The sequence below is a fragment of the Mustela nivalis genome (genome assembly GCF_964662115.1).
Source record: "Mustela nivalis genome assembly, chromosome: 5".
In the NCBI taxonomy this organism is placed as follows: Eukaryota; Metazoa; Chordata; class Mammalia; order Carnivora; family Mustelidae; genus Mustela; species Mustela nivalis.
In genome coordinates this window covers 121,526,397-121,543,561 of record NC_139024.1, presented here as the reverse complement: position 1 = coordinate 121,543,561, position 17,165 = coordinate 121,526,397, and the positions used below count along the sequence as shown (strand labels likewise).

At 51.1% G+C, this 17,165-nt stretch overlaps 1 protein-coding gene across 1 annotated transcript; it reads right to left on the bottom strand.

Annotated features, from left to right (window-relative positions):
- Window positions 1–1,109: 1,109 nt before the first annotated feature.
- On the bottom strand, window positions 1,110–5,032 carry CDSN (corneodesmosin). The gene is made up of 2 exons (XM_082731349.1): window positions 4,806–5,032; window positions 1,110–2,678 (listed from the first exon to the last, which is right to left on the bottom strand). Exons 1-2 carry the CDS (start codon window positions 4,888–4,890, stop codon window positions 1,195–1,197), a joined length of 1,569 nt encoding a protein of 522 aa, XP_082587475.1. The 5' UTR covers window positions 4,891–5,032; the 3' UTR covers window positions 1,110–1,194.
- Between the last annotated feature and the right edge of the window lie 12,133 nt (window positions 5,033–17,165).

Below are 17,165 nucleotides of genomic sequence, written 5' to 3'. Positions count from 1 at the left end.
GTTCCAAGGGTCCCAGAAACCCAGGAAATCAATGCCCAGATTCCTAGAGAGGATGGCATCTAGTAAATGAGGCAAATTAGAGAAGAAGGAGCCTGCATGGGGTGGGGAGGGGAATAATTAGGGCCCCATACAGGGAGAGGGGAAGACCCTAGATGAATGGGGAGTGGAGAGAGAATGGGTTTCCTGGAGCAATGAGAAAGTAGAGAAATGTGAGGAAGAATCTTGGAGACCAACCTCTGCTTTCAGTTTAACAAATATTTATTGTTTTCCTCCTTTGTGGGAGGAGCTATAAAGTATAAGAGAAATACTGTTCCAACTTATGAGTGAAAATGGGGGGACATGGGTATTTCTAGAGGTACAGAAGAGCGTCACGTAGGTCCTAAGATGAGACCCAAGACACCAAGATGGCAAAAGTCTGCATCTAGCTCACACAGTTTATTGAACCATCTGTCCAGGGTCCAGAGAGAGCAGGGAACCTACTCCAGTGTCTGAGGGTATCCTGGTGTCTCCCTCACACAGGGAAGCGTCTAAGCATTGAGGGAAGTGGCAGCCAGGACAGGGGATTGAGACGGAGACCTTGAGAGGCAAAAAGGAGTGTTGGGAACTCACAGAGGGTGTGGTGAGCTCTGTGGTGGAGGGTGGGAATGGAATTGGGAGTGTGAGAACCCCATGGTGTGCCATTTTGGTTGACCAGATGGCAAAGAGAGGTCAGTGAAAAGTGGTCATTGCTTTCAAGCAACAGTTTAGACTTTGCTTTCTTTGGCAAACAGGTAAAAAGGGGGATGACTTCTCCAGGAACCAGAGTTACTATGGAACATTTCAGGGGTTTCCCAGTCAGGAATCTGAATGGGTAGGATTAGCTAATGTATTATACCATCTCAAATAAATGACAGAGGAAATTTTAGGGAATGGTTATCTGGCAGAGAGGGCACTGCAGTATAAGGGGAATCTAAGCAGTAGGAGAGAATGGGGAAAGGAATTTGGAGTCTACAATTTGGAGAGTTGAAGAAAAAAGAGACGATAAGGGGAGTCTGCCATATTGGAGCAATGGAGGAAATAGAGCAACTCTCTTGGGAAGGAGGCAAACAGAGCTAACCCCATGCCTGGGCCACTGGTCTTCTCCCAACTGAGAGATGGTGTGTGTGTGTGTGTATACATGTGTATGCCCACACATGCATGTAGGCAAAAGCTAACTTATGGACTGTCAAGTGACTCTCCCTGGGGTAGGAAAACTTCAGGGTCAGCTAGCTGGGGCCCCAGAGGCTTCACTTGGGCCAAGATGTCCCGGATGGAGCGGCAGGGGAGCTTTCCAGAGCTGCTGGGACCACAGGGCTTGGCACCAGCGGAAGGATCAGGTTGGGGAGAGCCATCAGGACCCCCACTCAATGTAGAGGAGGAAACAGAAATGCAAGGGTGACCAGAAGAGCTGGATTTGCTGCCACAGGGCTGAAGGATGATTTTACCACTGCCTTGGGAGCTAGAGGTGCCGCTGAAGGAGCCAGGGCCAGGTGGGGAGCAGGGCCCCTGTGAAACACCACCACAGGGATGGAAGGATGAACTACTGGAAATGCTAGAACTGCTGTGGGCTCCAGAACTCGAGAGGGAGCAGGGCCCCTTAGAGCCAACTGCACAGGGCTGGACCCCACCAGAGCCCACTGGCTGGAACACAATGGCTGAGGAAGATCCCGACTGGTAGACATTGGAACTAGAAGAGCTGTGGCTGGGGATGATGGGATTGCTGGAGAAGTATTTGCCCTCAGAGATGGGGGGCCCAGCTGCAAAGGAAGGGACACCTGGAGAGCCTTTGACGGGGTTATCTTTGGTGAAGTAGCCCACAGGGTAGATTTTGCCCCCACTGTAGGTCATGCCTGGGACCAGATAACTGTCAGAAGAGCCACCCACCACTTCATAGCTGCCGTAAGACTTGTCTACAGAGGTGATTGGGGGGCAGGGCTTTCCTGGAAGGCCACCACTGTTGCAGGGGGCACCCTGGACCCCTCCAGGGCCACCAGAGCCGTGCTGTTCCACCACCACCACCACTGGCCTTTGACCTCCTGACACAGAGTGGGAGCTGGAGATGTAGGAGCCAGAGTGGGAGACAATAGGCCCCCCACTGCAGGGAGAGTCAGAGACATCTGAATTACAGGGGCGTAAGTTAGAGTTGACCCTTTGGCCATTGCTGCTGGATATCCAAGAGCTTTGGGAAACAGATGAGCTTGAGCCGCCTCCAGCCTGGGAAGATCCTAAGTGGGAAGAACCATCACTGACTGGTAGAGCCGAGCCAGATCCTGGTTGGGAACTGCTGCTTCCATATTGGGAGCTGCTGCTTCCTGACTGGGAGCTGCTGCTTCCTGACTGGGAGAAGCTGGATCCGGAGGAGTAGCTGATCTGGGAATGCCCTGTTCCTGGCTTAAATAACGCAGATCCTGAAGAACCACCCTGGGTGACACTGGAGACACTGGCGCCACCACTGGAGCCACCAGAACCACTGGGGCCACCAGAAGAGCCACTGCTGGAGCCACTGGAACTGGAAATGGAGCTGCTGGAACTGCTGGAGCTACTGTGGCCACTGAAGCTACTGGAACCACTCTTCCCAGTGAAACAGGGGTCGCCGGGGGAGGTGATACGTGCACCCTTGCAGGGGTCTGAGAAGGTCCCGATGCTCTTAGCCAAGGCCCCTGCGGAGGAAGGAGTGGTTAGTAAGGGCCAGAGTGGCTTGGCTTCCTCCCTCAGCTTCCAAGCTCATCTCAGTCATCTGCTTCTGATTTCTCCCGAGAGGAGCCCAGGGGGAGTCTGGGGTGGAAGAGGAAGTGAGAACTGACTGTTGTCTGTAAAGGAAAATGAGGTGGCAGTAGAAGGGCCATTTCAATGTTCTGGAAGCGGGCAGGGACAGAGAAAATGAGACTCCAAAGGAGGAGGTGTTAGAAGACGGGAAGGAGGAGTAGCAGGGGCTTATGGCTCCAAAAGAAAGGACCCCAAAGAAACAGAGCGTGGGGGAGACTGAGACTTCTCGAGACGGGGCACACATCCTAAGGGGGGGACATCCCAGATGAGATTAAGGGAGCAAATGGAAGGAGGAGACAAGACAAAACAATAGCTGGCCGGGAAGGAAAGGAAAAGTAGCAAAAGAGACTGAGAAAAGAGGAAGCCGGTGGCAGAGGGACTGAGGTAAAGGCAAGGGTGTCTGAGGACTGAGATTCTGTCACTAGCCTCCTGGGGAGAGTCCAGGCTTGGGCAGAGGGTGGGAGTTCTGTTCATATCTCAGTCCTGGTCCTGCCAGGAAAGCTAGGTGGAGGCCAGGATGTGGGGGCACCACTGTCGCCTCAGAACCTGCTGGTACAGTGTGACAGGACACCGCACCCTGAGCCAGCCTTGCTGTCCTGGCCCAGCCCAGGGGCACGAGGATGAAACCCGCCTCCGAGGCTCACCACCATTATCAGCTTCCCTCACTCTCCACCCAGCCATCAGCCATGCCCACCCACCTGCCCTTCACGCTCCCACCTTTTCATCCCTGGCAGATGTGGAACCACTTCTTTCCTTAACCAAGACTTTGCTTCTAACCCCGGGCTCAACATACCCCCGTTGTTCCTCTGCTCCCCACCTCACCACCTTCAGGTCCCAAGAAGTGTGCGCTAAGCTTCATGCCAGCAAGTTACTAAAAGTCTCTGAGCATCAGTTTATACATTAGGAGAAGTCGAATCTGTCCCCCAACAAGCAGTTTCTCCTCAGTTTGTGACGTTCCCATTCTCTCCTCCAAGAGAAGTTCTCTGTGGCCACTTCCATACCAAACCCAGCTCTGCCTGCAGCCCCCCTAACCTGGCAGCACTCATCATGGAGAGTTCCTGCTCTCCTTCTCCTTGCCCCAAGGCACACAGCCTGCTTTCTGCCCCCGGGGGCCGGGGGCAGGTTTTCCGCAAATACCCACTGGTCCACAGCACAGCCCCAGGCTGGATCCTGGCTTTACTGCTTTCTAAGCTGTGATTTTCGCCAGTTTCTTTTTTTTTTTTTTTAAATATTTTATTTATTTATTTATCAGAGAGAGAGAGGGGGAGAGAGCGAGCACAGGCAGACAGAATGGCAGGCAGAGGCAGAGGGAGAAGCAGGCTCCCTGCCGAGCAAGGAGCCCGATGTGGGACTCGATCCCAGGACGCTGGGATCATGACCTGAGCCGAAGGCAGCTGCCCAACCAACTGAGCCACCCAGGCGTCCCTTTCGCCAGTTTCTTGACCTGTCCAAGCCTCTGTGTCCTCCCCGTACAGTGGGAATAATGAATCTCTCTCATACAGTTCTTCTAAAGATCGAAAGTGCTCATGGAAAGTGCTAGAATCATGTCTGGCACATAAAAACACTCTATAGATGGTAACGATTATTCCTGTTAAATATCGAGTCTTCGTCTTCTACTGCTCTAATCATTGACAAAAGCAATGACAACAACCACAAACATTTTCATAACCCTCTAATTTCCAAAGCACTTGTCACATACATTATTTAATTTGAGACTCTGAGATCTGATTAGAGCTAGCTGTTACCATTAACCTGGTCTTAAAGTTCCAGAAACTGTGGCTCGGGAAGCTCAAGTAACTTGCCTGGGGTGACAGGGCAGTGAGGAGTAGCCCTCAGACTCCAGAGCTCCTGCCCTTTCCCCTTGCTGGGTCCTCTCCTGGCTTCTCCCTGGACGGCGATTCCTCCCACCTGCCAGCACCCGCAGCTCCAGATCCTGCCAGTCTCCTCTGATCTGCTATCTGCATCCTTCTACCCCAACCCTCCCTGCTTGCCTCCGCTCCCGGGGGCCCCCAGCCTCCTACCTGGCAGGAGGAGCGCAGCCAGCAGCAGTGCCATCATTCCTCGCCCTCCCACACGCCCCATCTGGGGTGCCTGCGAGGAGCCCATCTTGGACTGTGCAGCCTTCTGACTGACAGCAGCTCGTGGACACCCAGGGCCTTTATGCCAGGGCTGGACATTCTCCGGGCAAGAGTCACTGTGGGGAGGGGTGGGGAGGTGGAGGGGCAGGTGCTCGGGGCAACTTGGTGTGGCCAGGAGGAGCTGAAGTAATCAGTCAGGGTATCTGCCTACTCAGCGGCAGGGGAGGCTTCGGCTGGGGGAACCCCTGGCCACAGGGCCCTTAATGATTCCCACCTTCCTGCCACCTGACTGGCCTACCCATGGCTATGCATTGCTTAACCTGGAACCAGGCCCTCTGCCCACTCAGGCAGCCGCTCTCACCACAAGCCCATCATGGGCTTCCTCACTCTCCCACCTCCCCCTGTGCTGGCCTGTCCCTCTCCCCACCCTCCTTCCATGCACAGACACAGACACTTCAACTTTCCCATCCACAGCAAGGTGCCTGCTCAGAACCGCCCCCCCCCCCCCGCCACCTGGCTTCTCACCCACAGCCCCTAGATCTGCCCCTTTCCTTGGGATCCATCACTCAGTCTCCACATTTCTCCTGCAGATCAAAGGGTCTGCACTCCACTCCCCAAAACCCCCCTGTTGTCACTGCCCATGTTCATGCCTGCCACATGCCTCTTACATATTTCATCCATGAATGAGACTTTCCCCTCTTGCCAGCTAGGAGTCTGCACTCCAAATACCAGCTGCCTGACCTCTCCCTTCTGGGGGCTTCTGGAGTAGTCTGAAGGGTGCTGGGCCTCAGCTGGGGGAGAGACCTGGGCTGGGAACCCCTGCCGTAGCTGGGTCTGAGGTTACTCACAGGCCACTCATAGCCTCTCCCCAACAGCTGGTGACCCTGACTCCAGTGGGAGTCAGAGCCAGAGACTAATGAGGCTAATTGGGAATGTGACAGTCCTGCAGCCCATTAGCTGGCTCCCCGACCTGGATGAGGGGACAGGAAGCGGCCAGCTCCTTGCTAAATGGGGTAAAGGAGGGCCAGGCAGACTTCAGCACCCCAGAAGGATGAAAGGCAGGACTGGCAGATCAGAGTCCTGACTTCAGCCAGAAGGGAGGCAGGTCCTTCTACATCCCATTCCCCTCCCTCCTGCTTTGGTCCTGGCCCCACCCCAGCCAATTAATTGCTCACTAGTATTGCCCAGAGTATCAGTATCGGAGGGAGAGGCCTGGGAGTCAGGTCAAGCTGCCTCTTCTCCTCCCCCGACCCTGCCCCCCTCATCCAGACTCTCAGCTCCATACATGTTCCCACAAAGGCAGCCTCTGCTCCAGCCCTTGGCCGCCCTCCCCTATTCTCTCTCTCCCAACCCGTCTTTCCCTCCCTCCCAATGCTGCCCTTGGGACTTCCTTTGATGATAGGAATGTTCTGTATCTGTGCTACCAAATACAGTAGCCACTGGCCACATGTGGCTACTAAGCCCTTGAAATGGGGCTAATATGACCAACCAGAAGAACTGAATTTTTAATTTTACTTAATTTTGACTTAAATGTAAATAGCCATGTGCAGCTAGTGGTTACCATTTAGTCTAGTCCTTGACTTTGCCACACTCAAATTGGGATCGGGAAGGAAGAGGGGCTGGGAGCTATGGCGAGAGGAGGTCATGGGATGGTGTTCCCCAAAGAGGGTTGATGCAGTGGGAGAAAAACAAAAACACAAACACTGGCTTTAGAATCAGGATGCCCTGGGCTCAAGTCCCAGCTAACTTCCTGGCTTCAGGCAAGTCTCCAAACTTTTCTGAACTTCAGTGCCCTCCTCTGTAAAATGGAGATCTTTTAAATCATGCCTGCCTTACAGAGGAGTTGTAAGGATCAAATGGGAGGTTATCAGAAAGATTCAATGGGACTACAGGCGTAGCCCTCCTGGCTCAGGAGCTTAGCAGATGAAGTCCCCACAGGGTCCTATCTGGTTCCTCCCCTGGGGGACAGCAAGCATGAAGGGCTCACTCCACAGCCCCAGGCTCTCTCTTTAGAGTCTCCAGCCCAGCAGACTTAGGAGCAGCGACCAGCATGCACACAGGGGTGTTACTGAAAGTGATGTCCATTCCCCAGTGCCTGTCCTGGCCACATCTCTTCCCTCCTAGACTCCTGGGCCCATTTGGCTGGCGCTGGTCTCCAGGAGGAGGAGGTTGGGGGGTGGGCTGGGAGCAGGGAGAGGCATGCCCGAAAGAAGAGGCACAGGAAGCCTTGTGGGTGGGGAAAAGGGGAGGACCTGCAAGGCCTGTGGGATATTCTTTTCCAGCACAAATAGAGAAGGCAACATCTGTCCTGTTTTCTTCCTCTCATTCCTCCCAGATGCTGTCAGCTGTTGGCAGGGACAGCCAGGGCTGGAGGAGGCACAATCTGTCTGGGCCTCTCTCTAGATCTCCAGCCACCCACAGGCTGCCCTACAGCACAGTCCTCCTCCTGTCCTCTCCATCCACCGCACACATCTGCCCACATATGGGCCTTCCCAGCTCCCCTCCACTTTCCCTGTTTCTTACTGGAATCCTCTCTGCTCTGCTATGCTTTCCCCTACTATGTCCCTTCGACTCATCGTTCACCGTTCTCTCAGCTCAGGCAGTGAAACTCTGAAGCGGATGGGGCTGAGGAGGGCAGGGGAGGGACACCGGCTGGGTGCCTGCCAGGCCAGGGCCATCTTGCAGGATAGTCGCCAATGAGACAATGCCCACGGAAGTGCAGGTGGGTCTCCTGTGTTCCCAGCTGCAAGTGCCCTGCCCAACACATGGACTGGGTGAGAGAGCGGGGCTGGCTCTCACACACCAGAGAAAACTAGACTTAAAGCACATGCCTTTAAAGGGCAAGAGCTTGGGTACCTTTGCCCCACATTCACAAGAAGGTGGGTTGTGTCCACTTCCAGCTGTCCTGCACTGCTCTGGGCTGCTGCATTCTGCTGGGCCGACACTGTGCTTTGGAAGTTTCGACAAGGAGGAAGATGAATGGCCCTCGCCCTTGAGGAACTGAAGTCCAGCTGGGAACAGACAGCCTGGAGAGAAGCCTAGCATGGAAAAAAGAGGCATTAGGACGTTCCCTGGGGTTGGGGGAATGATGAGAAGGACAAGGAGCAGGCAGCTCAGACTCAGGGCCCTGGTGTGCCAAAGGTATCTTTAGAACATGCATTTGGCTTGGGAAGTAAAAACAGAGGAACAGCAGGCCGGAGGAACAGAAAAACAACTTGGGCCAGCATCATAGGTGATGTGTAGTGGCAGGCTGAGGGAGGACTGAGGTTCCTGCAGGAGGACGCAGGGAATGGAGGGTTCTGAATGAGGGACAGCATGATCAGAGAAGAGGCATGGTGTAGAGGACCACAGTGTCCTGATGGCCAAATGTGGGCCATATACTGTCCCGCGTAGCCCCACGTGCTCTGGTGCTTAGGCCTCACAACAGCCCTACAGAAGAGTTTTTTCTCGCCCATTTCACAGATGAAGAAACTGAGTTTAAATTGTTTGCTCAAAGCAGCTGGTAAGTGGCAAAGGGTCTGGGAAGGACACACACCCAAGCCCGCTGGACTCCAGAGCCCACATAGGTCCCATTTTTCAGCAGACACCAGGCCACACGTTAATGGCAGTGGCCCACAGACAGACTTCACAGGTTCATTAGACACTGGAAGGGTGTGTGCAAAACCCCTTGTGTGTCATCAGAGCCTCAAAGTTGAGAGGGCCTAAGTGAGAAGGTCAACAGCACATGCTGTCCCTCTCCCTCATCTTGTTTCTTCTGTGTTTTACCCAGGACAGAAATTCTAGAACAAGCATTCCGGGCAGGGGTGTTTGGTAGAACTAGGTCTTCCACTTGAGAGAAGGAACAGGGGAGTGAAAACACAGGAAGAGAAGAAGCCCAAGAGAGGTGCTTGTTTTGTGGGGGCAGAGGATAAGAAGCTGCTCTGCACCCCAGGACCTGAGGTCTTGTCACTCCCCTGAGCCTCTCTGCTCAGGCACTTTCTTCTCCTGCCCTCTCTTCCTCCATCTCACTTGCCCAGCATGTGGTGGGGTGCTCTCTCCAAGCAGTCAGGGTTCCCCCCACATGGGGCAGGCTGACACCCCTGGCCCACGCCCAGGAAGGTCTCCCTGTTTCCCTGTGGTGGGGACGGGTGCCCCTGAGTCGCCCACAATCTCCACCCAGTCCCTCTTGTGACTGAGGACATGGGTCTAGGAAGGAGAGGACAGATTTGTACATGGGAGTTCCTACCTGGCCTGTGCCATCTTTAGCTCAGCTGTGCCCATGGGACTGGCTAACCTTGCCTCAAACTTAGTCTCTCTTCTCTGACTGCCCCTAGAGTTTCTTCCCTGTGGGAGATGATCAAGCACAGAACGTACATTCCATGTGGCCTGACTCCTTTGCCCTCTGTGCTGACAGGTTTTGCGACACGTCATGGGTGCAGCCCCCACACAGCCCCTGGCCCCGGACTGTGGGCTCCAGGATGGTGGGCAAAGCATGTGTCTGCTCACTGAATTCCAAGCACGTTCCCATCACAGGCTCTAGGTAGTTCTTTCCCTCCTACCTTCCTTACCCCGGATCTCTACTCTCAGTGCCCTCCGCCCCTCCCATCCACATCACACACAGTCCGCCCTAGGGGCCAGGTGGGATGCCACAGTGGCCAAGGCCTTGCCTCCAGGAGCACGTGGTCTGTCCAGGCAGGGAGCAGCAGGCACATGAGCTTGGCTCTGTCACAAAAGGACTCACCTGCGCTCTCTCGCAGGCCCATCTGTCCCACCCTCATTCTTCACAGGTGACTGTCCCCCCGAGCCACTCTTCTCTCCACTGGATGCTCTCTTTTCTCTGAAGGATGTAGCCTCATGAAAAAAGAGCAGAGCTCACGCGGCACCCTGAGGAAGTCTGGGGACTTACCCCCGCACCCAGCATTCCTCTGAAACCCCGGGTAGAGCGGGACAGGGCTGTGTATTTGAAAAATCCCTAAGGTGATTCTTGTTGGGAATCCCACCCAGGATAACATGTTGCCCTGAGCTAAGAATCACTGTTCTGGGAAGCAATCGACACCTCATCAAATTATATTCTGCTCCCTCAAAACATTCAGTGGTGTGGTCTATACTCAGCTCTACCTTTTCCTCCTTCTCCAGCAGTTCCCTAGTCCATCCATCCCTCCTCTAGGACTGACCTCCCGGAATGTGACCTGGTCAGCCTCCACTTCTGCTCTTCCCGTGCCCCATCCTCACCCTGTCAGCAGCCCGCTGGCACCCTCCACATGACTCAGGGTACACAAGTCCCTGTCCCCAGGGACACCACTCCCATGTCCCAGCTGGGGACATGGGAGTGAAGACGAGCCCGAGGGATTGGGTCCTGAAGAGAAAGAATTCAGTATGTGGGGCTCTGCCCACCAGACTCTCTGCTCCCCCTTTCTTCCCTTCCCCACTTCCCATGAGCAACAGGGAGTCAGCTGAGTGCCGGTCATGCTCCCAAGACCATTGGGTTAAGTTACATCTGATTTCGCCACCACCTCTCTTGTCTTGTGAGGAGGTGACTGCAGAGGTTTGATTAGCTCTCAGAGCAACAATAATATTTTTCTTCTTCTCTGTTCTGTGGAGTGAGTGCTAGAGAAACCGGCACTCATTGTCTGCTCATTATGTTCACCTTTAAAATAGTCATTCTTTCCACCATAGCTATTAATGCTTTTTATTGTTATCAGTCACCTAGCTCCCATCCAGCACAAAGGATGGAGTGGGGGAGGGTGAAGGGGAAGGCCAGAGCGCAGTCTGAGGGAGTAGGTGGAAGGACTTATACCAAGAGGGACTCCCAGGCCAGGTGTGGCTGTCGGAGCTGCTGGGTTGGGTTGTGTTGGCCCATCTTCTCTCCTTCTTCTGGCCTAAATCCCTCTGGCTGGGAGCTCTGTTGGCAGGAAGCTTCTCCTGTGTCTGCCCCTGGCACCTGATATGTCACCCACATACACAGGTGACCAGAAAAGACAGAGTCCTGTCGGAGAGGCTGGTATCCCCAGTCCACCTCTGTTCTCCTGGATGCCAGGACTAGGACCAGAAAACAACACTGACTCCTCAACGCTGTGTAACAGTCAGATCAACCCAGTCATCCACATATGCGGGATCGATCTGGACGCTCTCAATGACCCTAGAAGATGGAAATTAGTACTCGCTCTTTGGAGCTGCAAACCCAAGTCCAGGGAGTTAAGGTGATGTCTAACCCGCCCCCAATGGCTTGGGGCTTCTCCTGCACTCCAGATACTGTATTCCGCATGCCGTGCCAAGCTGCTTTCTCCTCTTCTTCCTGGGTATTACCATGCCTGACTCCCTCTAGCATGTCATTACCTCTTGTCACCTGCAATTTCCTCCAGAGGCCCCCACTCTGTCTTTTCTATTTAAAGAAAGTCCCTCCCCAGGGACGCACTGGGGGCTCAGTCAATTAAGCATCTACCTTTGGCTCAGGTCACGGTTTCAGGGTCCTGGAATTGAGCCCCGTGTCCAGCTCCTTGCTGAATGGGGAGTCTGCTTCTCCTCTCCCTCTGCCCCTCTCTCTGCTCATGTTCTCTCTCCTTCTCTCTCTGTCTCTCTCAAATAAATAAACAAAATCTTTTAAATGTAATAAAATAAAATTGCACCCCAACCTCATATATGGGCTACCATGCTCCATTTTCTTCCTTTGCATGAATTTTCCCTTCTTTTTTTTTTTTTTTTAAGGAAGCTAATTCTTTTTTTTTTTTTAAAGATTTTATTTTATTATTTATTTGACAGACAAAGATCACAAGTAGGCAGAGAGGCAGGCAGAGAGAGGGGGAAGCAGGCTCCCTGCTGAGCAGAGAGCCCAATGCGGGACTCAATCCCAGGACTCTGGGATCATGACCTGAGCTGAATCTGCCTGAATTTTCTTCAGAGCACTTACACAGCCTGACACCCTATTATGTATGTCCTAGATACATCTTTGTATTGTTCCCTTTCTCTACTACAAGGTGAGTCCCATGAGGGGAGGGTCCTCCTCTCTTTGACTCACCACTGTACCCACCATCCTAGAGCACTGCCTGGCTTATGAAAAGAACTTGGTTCATAATGAGAGAAAGAAGAAATAATGAGTATGTGAGCCACTTGACCAAGCAGCCTGTGCCCAAATTTTCCTGAGGGCCCCAGAGTCTGCCTCATCTCACCTCATGTGCCTGACTCACCTCAGAGGGGTCATCTTGGCGACCAAGAGGGTGCCAGTGGGGCCTGACTTAGGCCTGGGGAGTAGATGATGTTAGAGGCAAGGAACAGGGAAGACTCTGGAATGAAACACCTTGCAAGAGCCTCAAGGCCGCCCTCTGATGGAAGAACGTAGAATATCCAACACAAGGAATTGGGCTCTCAGCATTGGGTGAAAATTTAGATATTATTAAAGAAATCCCCTAAAGTCACATCCCAAGATCACACAGAGATAGACAGCAGAGTAGGGACAAAGACTTGGGTCACAGTCTGATGCTCTCACCACTATGCCATCCTGTCTTCCCCATCATAGGAGTTGAGTCTAAGCTGCCAAAAGGAAGGCTATTTGAGGATATGGAGGTTAGGGGAGGAAAGCTTGGAAGGTGGATTTGGCTTAATTCAACAAGCTTTTTGAGCCAGTGCCAGGCACCCACTGGGCACTTAATTGAAGATTAGAGGAAGATAATGTAAAGCAAGAGAGCTTAAATTTTTTTTTTTAAGATTTTATTTATTTAGGGGCGCCTGGGTGGCTCAGGCATAAAGAGTCTGCCTGCAGCTCAGGTCATGATCCTGGGGTTCTGGGATCAAGCCCCACAATGGGCTCCCTGCACAGCAGGAGGCCTGCTTCTCCCACTTTCCCTGCTTGTGTTCACTCTCTTGCTGTGTCTGTCTCTGTCAAATACATAAATAAAAATCCTTAAAAGATTTTATTTATGTATTTGACAGAGAGAGACATAGCAAGAAAAGGAAAAAAGCAGGAGGAATGAGAGAGGTAGCAGCAGGCTTCCTGCTAAGCAGGGAGCCCAATGTGGGGCTCAATCCCAGGACCCTGGGATCATGACCTGAGCTAAAGGCAGACACTTAATGCCTGAGCCGCCCAGGTACCCAAGAGAGCTTAAATCTATACCAAAGCAAGTTTTCAAATGAATTTGAAACATGAAATTGGCAGAGGAGCTCCTACCTCAGGGTGTGCCCCTCTGTAATTTAACTAATATCACATTTTATTGTCATGATTTACATGTTTGTTTCCTCCCCAGACACAGAGCTCCTTGAGGGCAGGGAGGAATGAAACTACTTCCTGGGATGGTCATCACAGCCTAGTACTCCACACAGTAAGTAGATGCTCAATAAATGATTGTTGTATGGGCAAACGGATGAACAAATGAGTGGTTTGGTGTTTCCCTGACAAGAGATCTTCAAAGAAGAGCAGACAACCATCTCTTCTGTCTAGTCCAAAGCCATGATTGGCCTGCCCAAAGGCCAAGGGCTGTGCCTGATGCCTTCTCAAATTAATTCAGCTTCTATAATTAGACTATACCACGATACAAGTTCGAGGTTCTTTTGTTTCATTGGCTAAGCATTTATTTGACTACTTCCCATGTCCAAGGTACTGAGCTATTGTTCTCTAAATCTGTGATCCTATACTATTATTTAATTCTCTGGCTCCATGTTGACATAAGAGGCAACACTGCATTCACTCCTAAGTGAGGTCAGCCAAAGTAGACAGGGAAAAAAACAGCATTGTCTAACCTGAACGGATAAGCTGGCACAATGGGCTCCCCTGTGTTAATACTCCCAACCCTTCAGTCCCACTCAGTCTCTTCCCTGCTAATAAACATACCGTGTTTGGGTGTCAATACCTGCAGCCTATTAATAGCTTTAAAACCTCCAATTACCTCATGCCTCCCCCTTCTCTCTCCCACTCACCCACTTGTTGTGTCAAACTGGGAAGAACTGGTCTGGAGCCAAGACGTCTTGCATCGCCTTGACTTTGGCACTTGGGTGATGTCTTAGACAGATGAGTTACCTCTGTCAGAGTAGTTCCCTCATCTGTGAAATGGGGCTCTTAATTTGCTTTATTCAACACCTTCTGGGCCAAGGACTAGGAGGAGAATTAAGGCATTAAACACAGACAAGGCACAGTCTCTATCCTCAAGAAGCTCATACTTTTCAAGAGGAGGAACACATGAAAACCACAATAATGTTATGGAATAAAGTAAGACAGCCTGATGTAAAGAGCCCTAGGTCCTTGCCTGGGCCACACCAAGAACGCAGTTCCTTTCCCTCACTTCCTTTCTCCTTTAAATATTCTTTTCTCTTTTCCCAATGAGCTTCATCTCAGGCCAGTTTGAGGTCAGTCTGAGGGTCCAGACTTCTTCCCTTCCCTCCCATACCTCACGGCCACAGCACACCCAAGCCTGTGTCTGAGCCTCCCCACCATTGGGCACTATTCTATCAGAGGAGAAAGACATTTGATCTAAGCTCTCAAGCTTCCCTTGTTTCCCCCCAGCTCACTGTCTAACAATATCCCCCTCTTTTCTAGGTTATAAGCCCTTCATTCTAACCATTGCAGTCTACTCTCTGTTGCCCAAACTTGCCATTTATTTTTTTAAGATTTTATTTATTTATTTGAGAGGAAGGGAGGGAGAGAAAGAGAGAGCATGCATGAGCTGAAGCAGGGGGTGAGGGAGAGGGAGAAGCAGACTCACCGCTGAGCAGGGAGTCCGATACAGGGCTAGATCCCAGGACCCCAGGATCATGACTTGAGCCAAAGACCCTTAACCAACTAAGCCACTCCAGTGCCCCCACAAACTTGCCATTTATTAATGAATTCAGCCATTTATAAAACATGTAAGCAATGGTTAATTTTATGTGTCAATTCGACTGGACTAAGGGATGCCCGGATAGCTGTAAAGCATTGTTTCTGGGTGCATCTGTTAAGTTGTTTCTTGGAAGAGATTAGCATTTGAATGGGGAACTGAGGGAAGAAGCTTGTTGTCACCAGTGTGGGTGGGCATCACTCAATCTGTGAGGGCTGACTTGAACAAACAGGAAGAGGGTGAATGTGCTCTGTTTGAGCTGGGACATCCATCTTCTCCTGGCCTCAGCCATCATCGGCACTCCTGGTTCTCAGTCCTTGAGACAAGGCATGGGACCCACACCATCTGCTCCCCTGGTTCTCAGGCCTTTGGAATTACTCCACTGGCTGTCCTGGATTTCTAGCTTCTAGACGACAATTTCTGGGAATTCTCAGCCTCCACAATCTCAAGGACCAATTCCTATAATAAACCTCCATATATTTCTATTCGTTCTGTGTCTCTGGAGAACCCTAATACTACCTATTAAGGCACTTATGCAGTGTCAGGGTTACACAGATGAACAAAGGGATGGGAAGCTAGAATGCGCGCAAGAGGCTCGAGGCCTAGGAGGGGAGAACAGAGGGAATAAAGCCTCTCCCTTCTGAGCTTTGTTTCAGGCACCGCAGAGCGGTGGCGCAGGGCAGGGCTTGCAGGCAAGCCGGGAGCGGAGTCACTGAAGAGAATGACCACCGGCCCGGGAGAGGAAGGCCTTTCCAGACAGCTCGAGCAACACGGACAAAGGCAGGAGCCCGCGACCCCCGAGCCGGCAGGCGCAGGGGCAGGTCCTGCCCAGAGTGGGCGGTGGGCAGCTTCGGCCCGCTCCTTGGCTGGAGCCCACAACCGCCCCGCCTCCCCATCCTTGGCCACCCCCTCCTGGCCGGACCCCCAGCCGCAGGGCTTGGTGCGAGATGGGGATGCTTCCTTCTGGAAGCCTCCCCTGACTAGCGCACCTCGCGGTGACTCCCTTCTGAGCTCACAGCGTTTATTGCCAAGGCTGTTTGGTACTTACTCATATAATTAGTTACATGCATCCTTAGGTGTGTGATATTGTTACTTAACTTTTCATGCAAATCCTTTCTTCCCCAGCTCAATTTTAAGCTTCCTGAGAGTGGGAACTGTATATTTTTTATTTTCTGTATTTCCTCAGGGCACCTGGCATTGATGGACATATTAAAGGAATGAATTTCGTGAATTTAGTCCACTCTGGGACTTATTAAATTCTACTAGGCCCTCCCCTACAATTCTTATATGTTCTAGGATCATTTCTAAACTCAAAAATTAGGTTTCGGGGTGCCTAGGTGGCTCAGTTGGTTAATCAGTTGCCTTTGGCTCAGGTCATGATCCTGGAGTACCAGGATGGAGTCCTACTTCTGGCTCCCAGCTCCACAGGGAGTCTGCTTCTCCGTCTGACCTTCTACTCTCTCATACTTTCTCTCACTGTCTCTCTCTCAAATAAATAAAATCTTTTTAAAAAATATAAGTTTTGTTTTAGTTTTTCAAACTAGTCACACACAGGTTTTGATTAAAGTTGCCACATAAACAAATTGGGTCCTAAGTGGTGAACATTCAGTTTCCTTCAACCCCTCTTCAGCCCCCATCCTGGTAAGCCACTTGAATTGACCTTAGGCCATCGACATCGCTTGGCTCCTGACTTTTGAAATTTACTGTTCAAATATGCCCTTAAAGAATTTTTTTAAAAAAGATTTCATTTATTTATTTATTTGACAGAGAAAGAGAGAGAACAAGTAGGCAAAGAGTCAGGCAGAGAGAGAGGGGGAAGCAGGCTCCCCACTAAGCAGAGAGCCCAATGCTGGCCTCAATCCCAGGACCCTGGGACCATGACCTGAGCCAAAGGCAGAGACTTAACCCACTGAGCCACCCAGGTGCCCAAGAATTTTTTAAAATTAGGTATGCCTTACACATTTTTAAGTCAACAGCTAACATTTTAAATCATAAGTTTAAATATTACAAAGAGTATACTTTCCAGGGAATTGTACCCACTGACCTATTAAAAGTTACATCACTCGAATATAGCAGGTGGAATTTAATACCACAACATTTTCATATCCACAATGCCCTTTTAATAAGTGAGCAAGCCCTTTAACCAGTCAGCAAAGTTAACTTATATTTCTGTTTAGTTTTTCTCCATTCCACTCTCCCTACAGTTTTATCCTAATGAAATATATTTCCATTGTATCATCTTTTTTTTTTTTTTTTTTTGGTATCTTATTGTATTTTGGGGAAGTCCTTTTGTATATCTCCATAACAAAAATATGTATAAAATTGAAATTTATTTCCTGTGACTATAAGACCCTATGTGTTAAAAACAGTTATTCTGCAGTGGGTTTATTACCACAACTATTACAAGGCACAATTTGTCAAAACTACAAATATTGATTAAACAGAAAAGTAGCTTCTTACTTAAGATGCATCTCTTAAATGAGATGGAAAAGGCTGATTTCTGTTCCCCACTGACTTTTGTTTA

What these genes read in the sequence shown, in the direction of transcription:
- CDSN (XM_082731349.1), bottom strand. Translation starts at nt 4,890, where the DNA reads ATGGGCTCCTCGCAGGCACCCCAGATGGGGCGTGTGGGAGGGCGAGGA. An exon ending in GGCTGCGCTCCTCCTGCCAG is followed by an intron (nt 2,679 to 4,805) that starts GTAGGAGGCTGG and finishes CTTCCTCCGCAG; the next exon opens with GGGCCTTGGCTAAGAGCATC.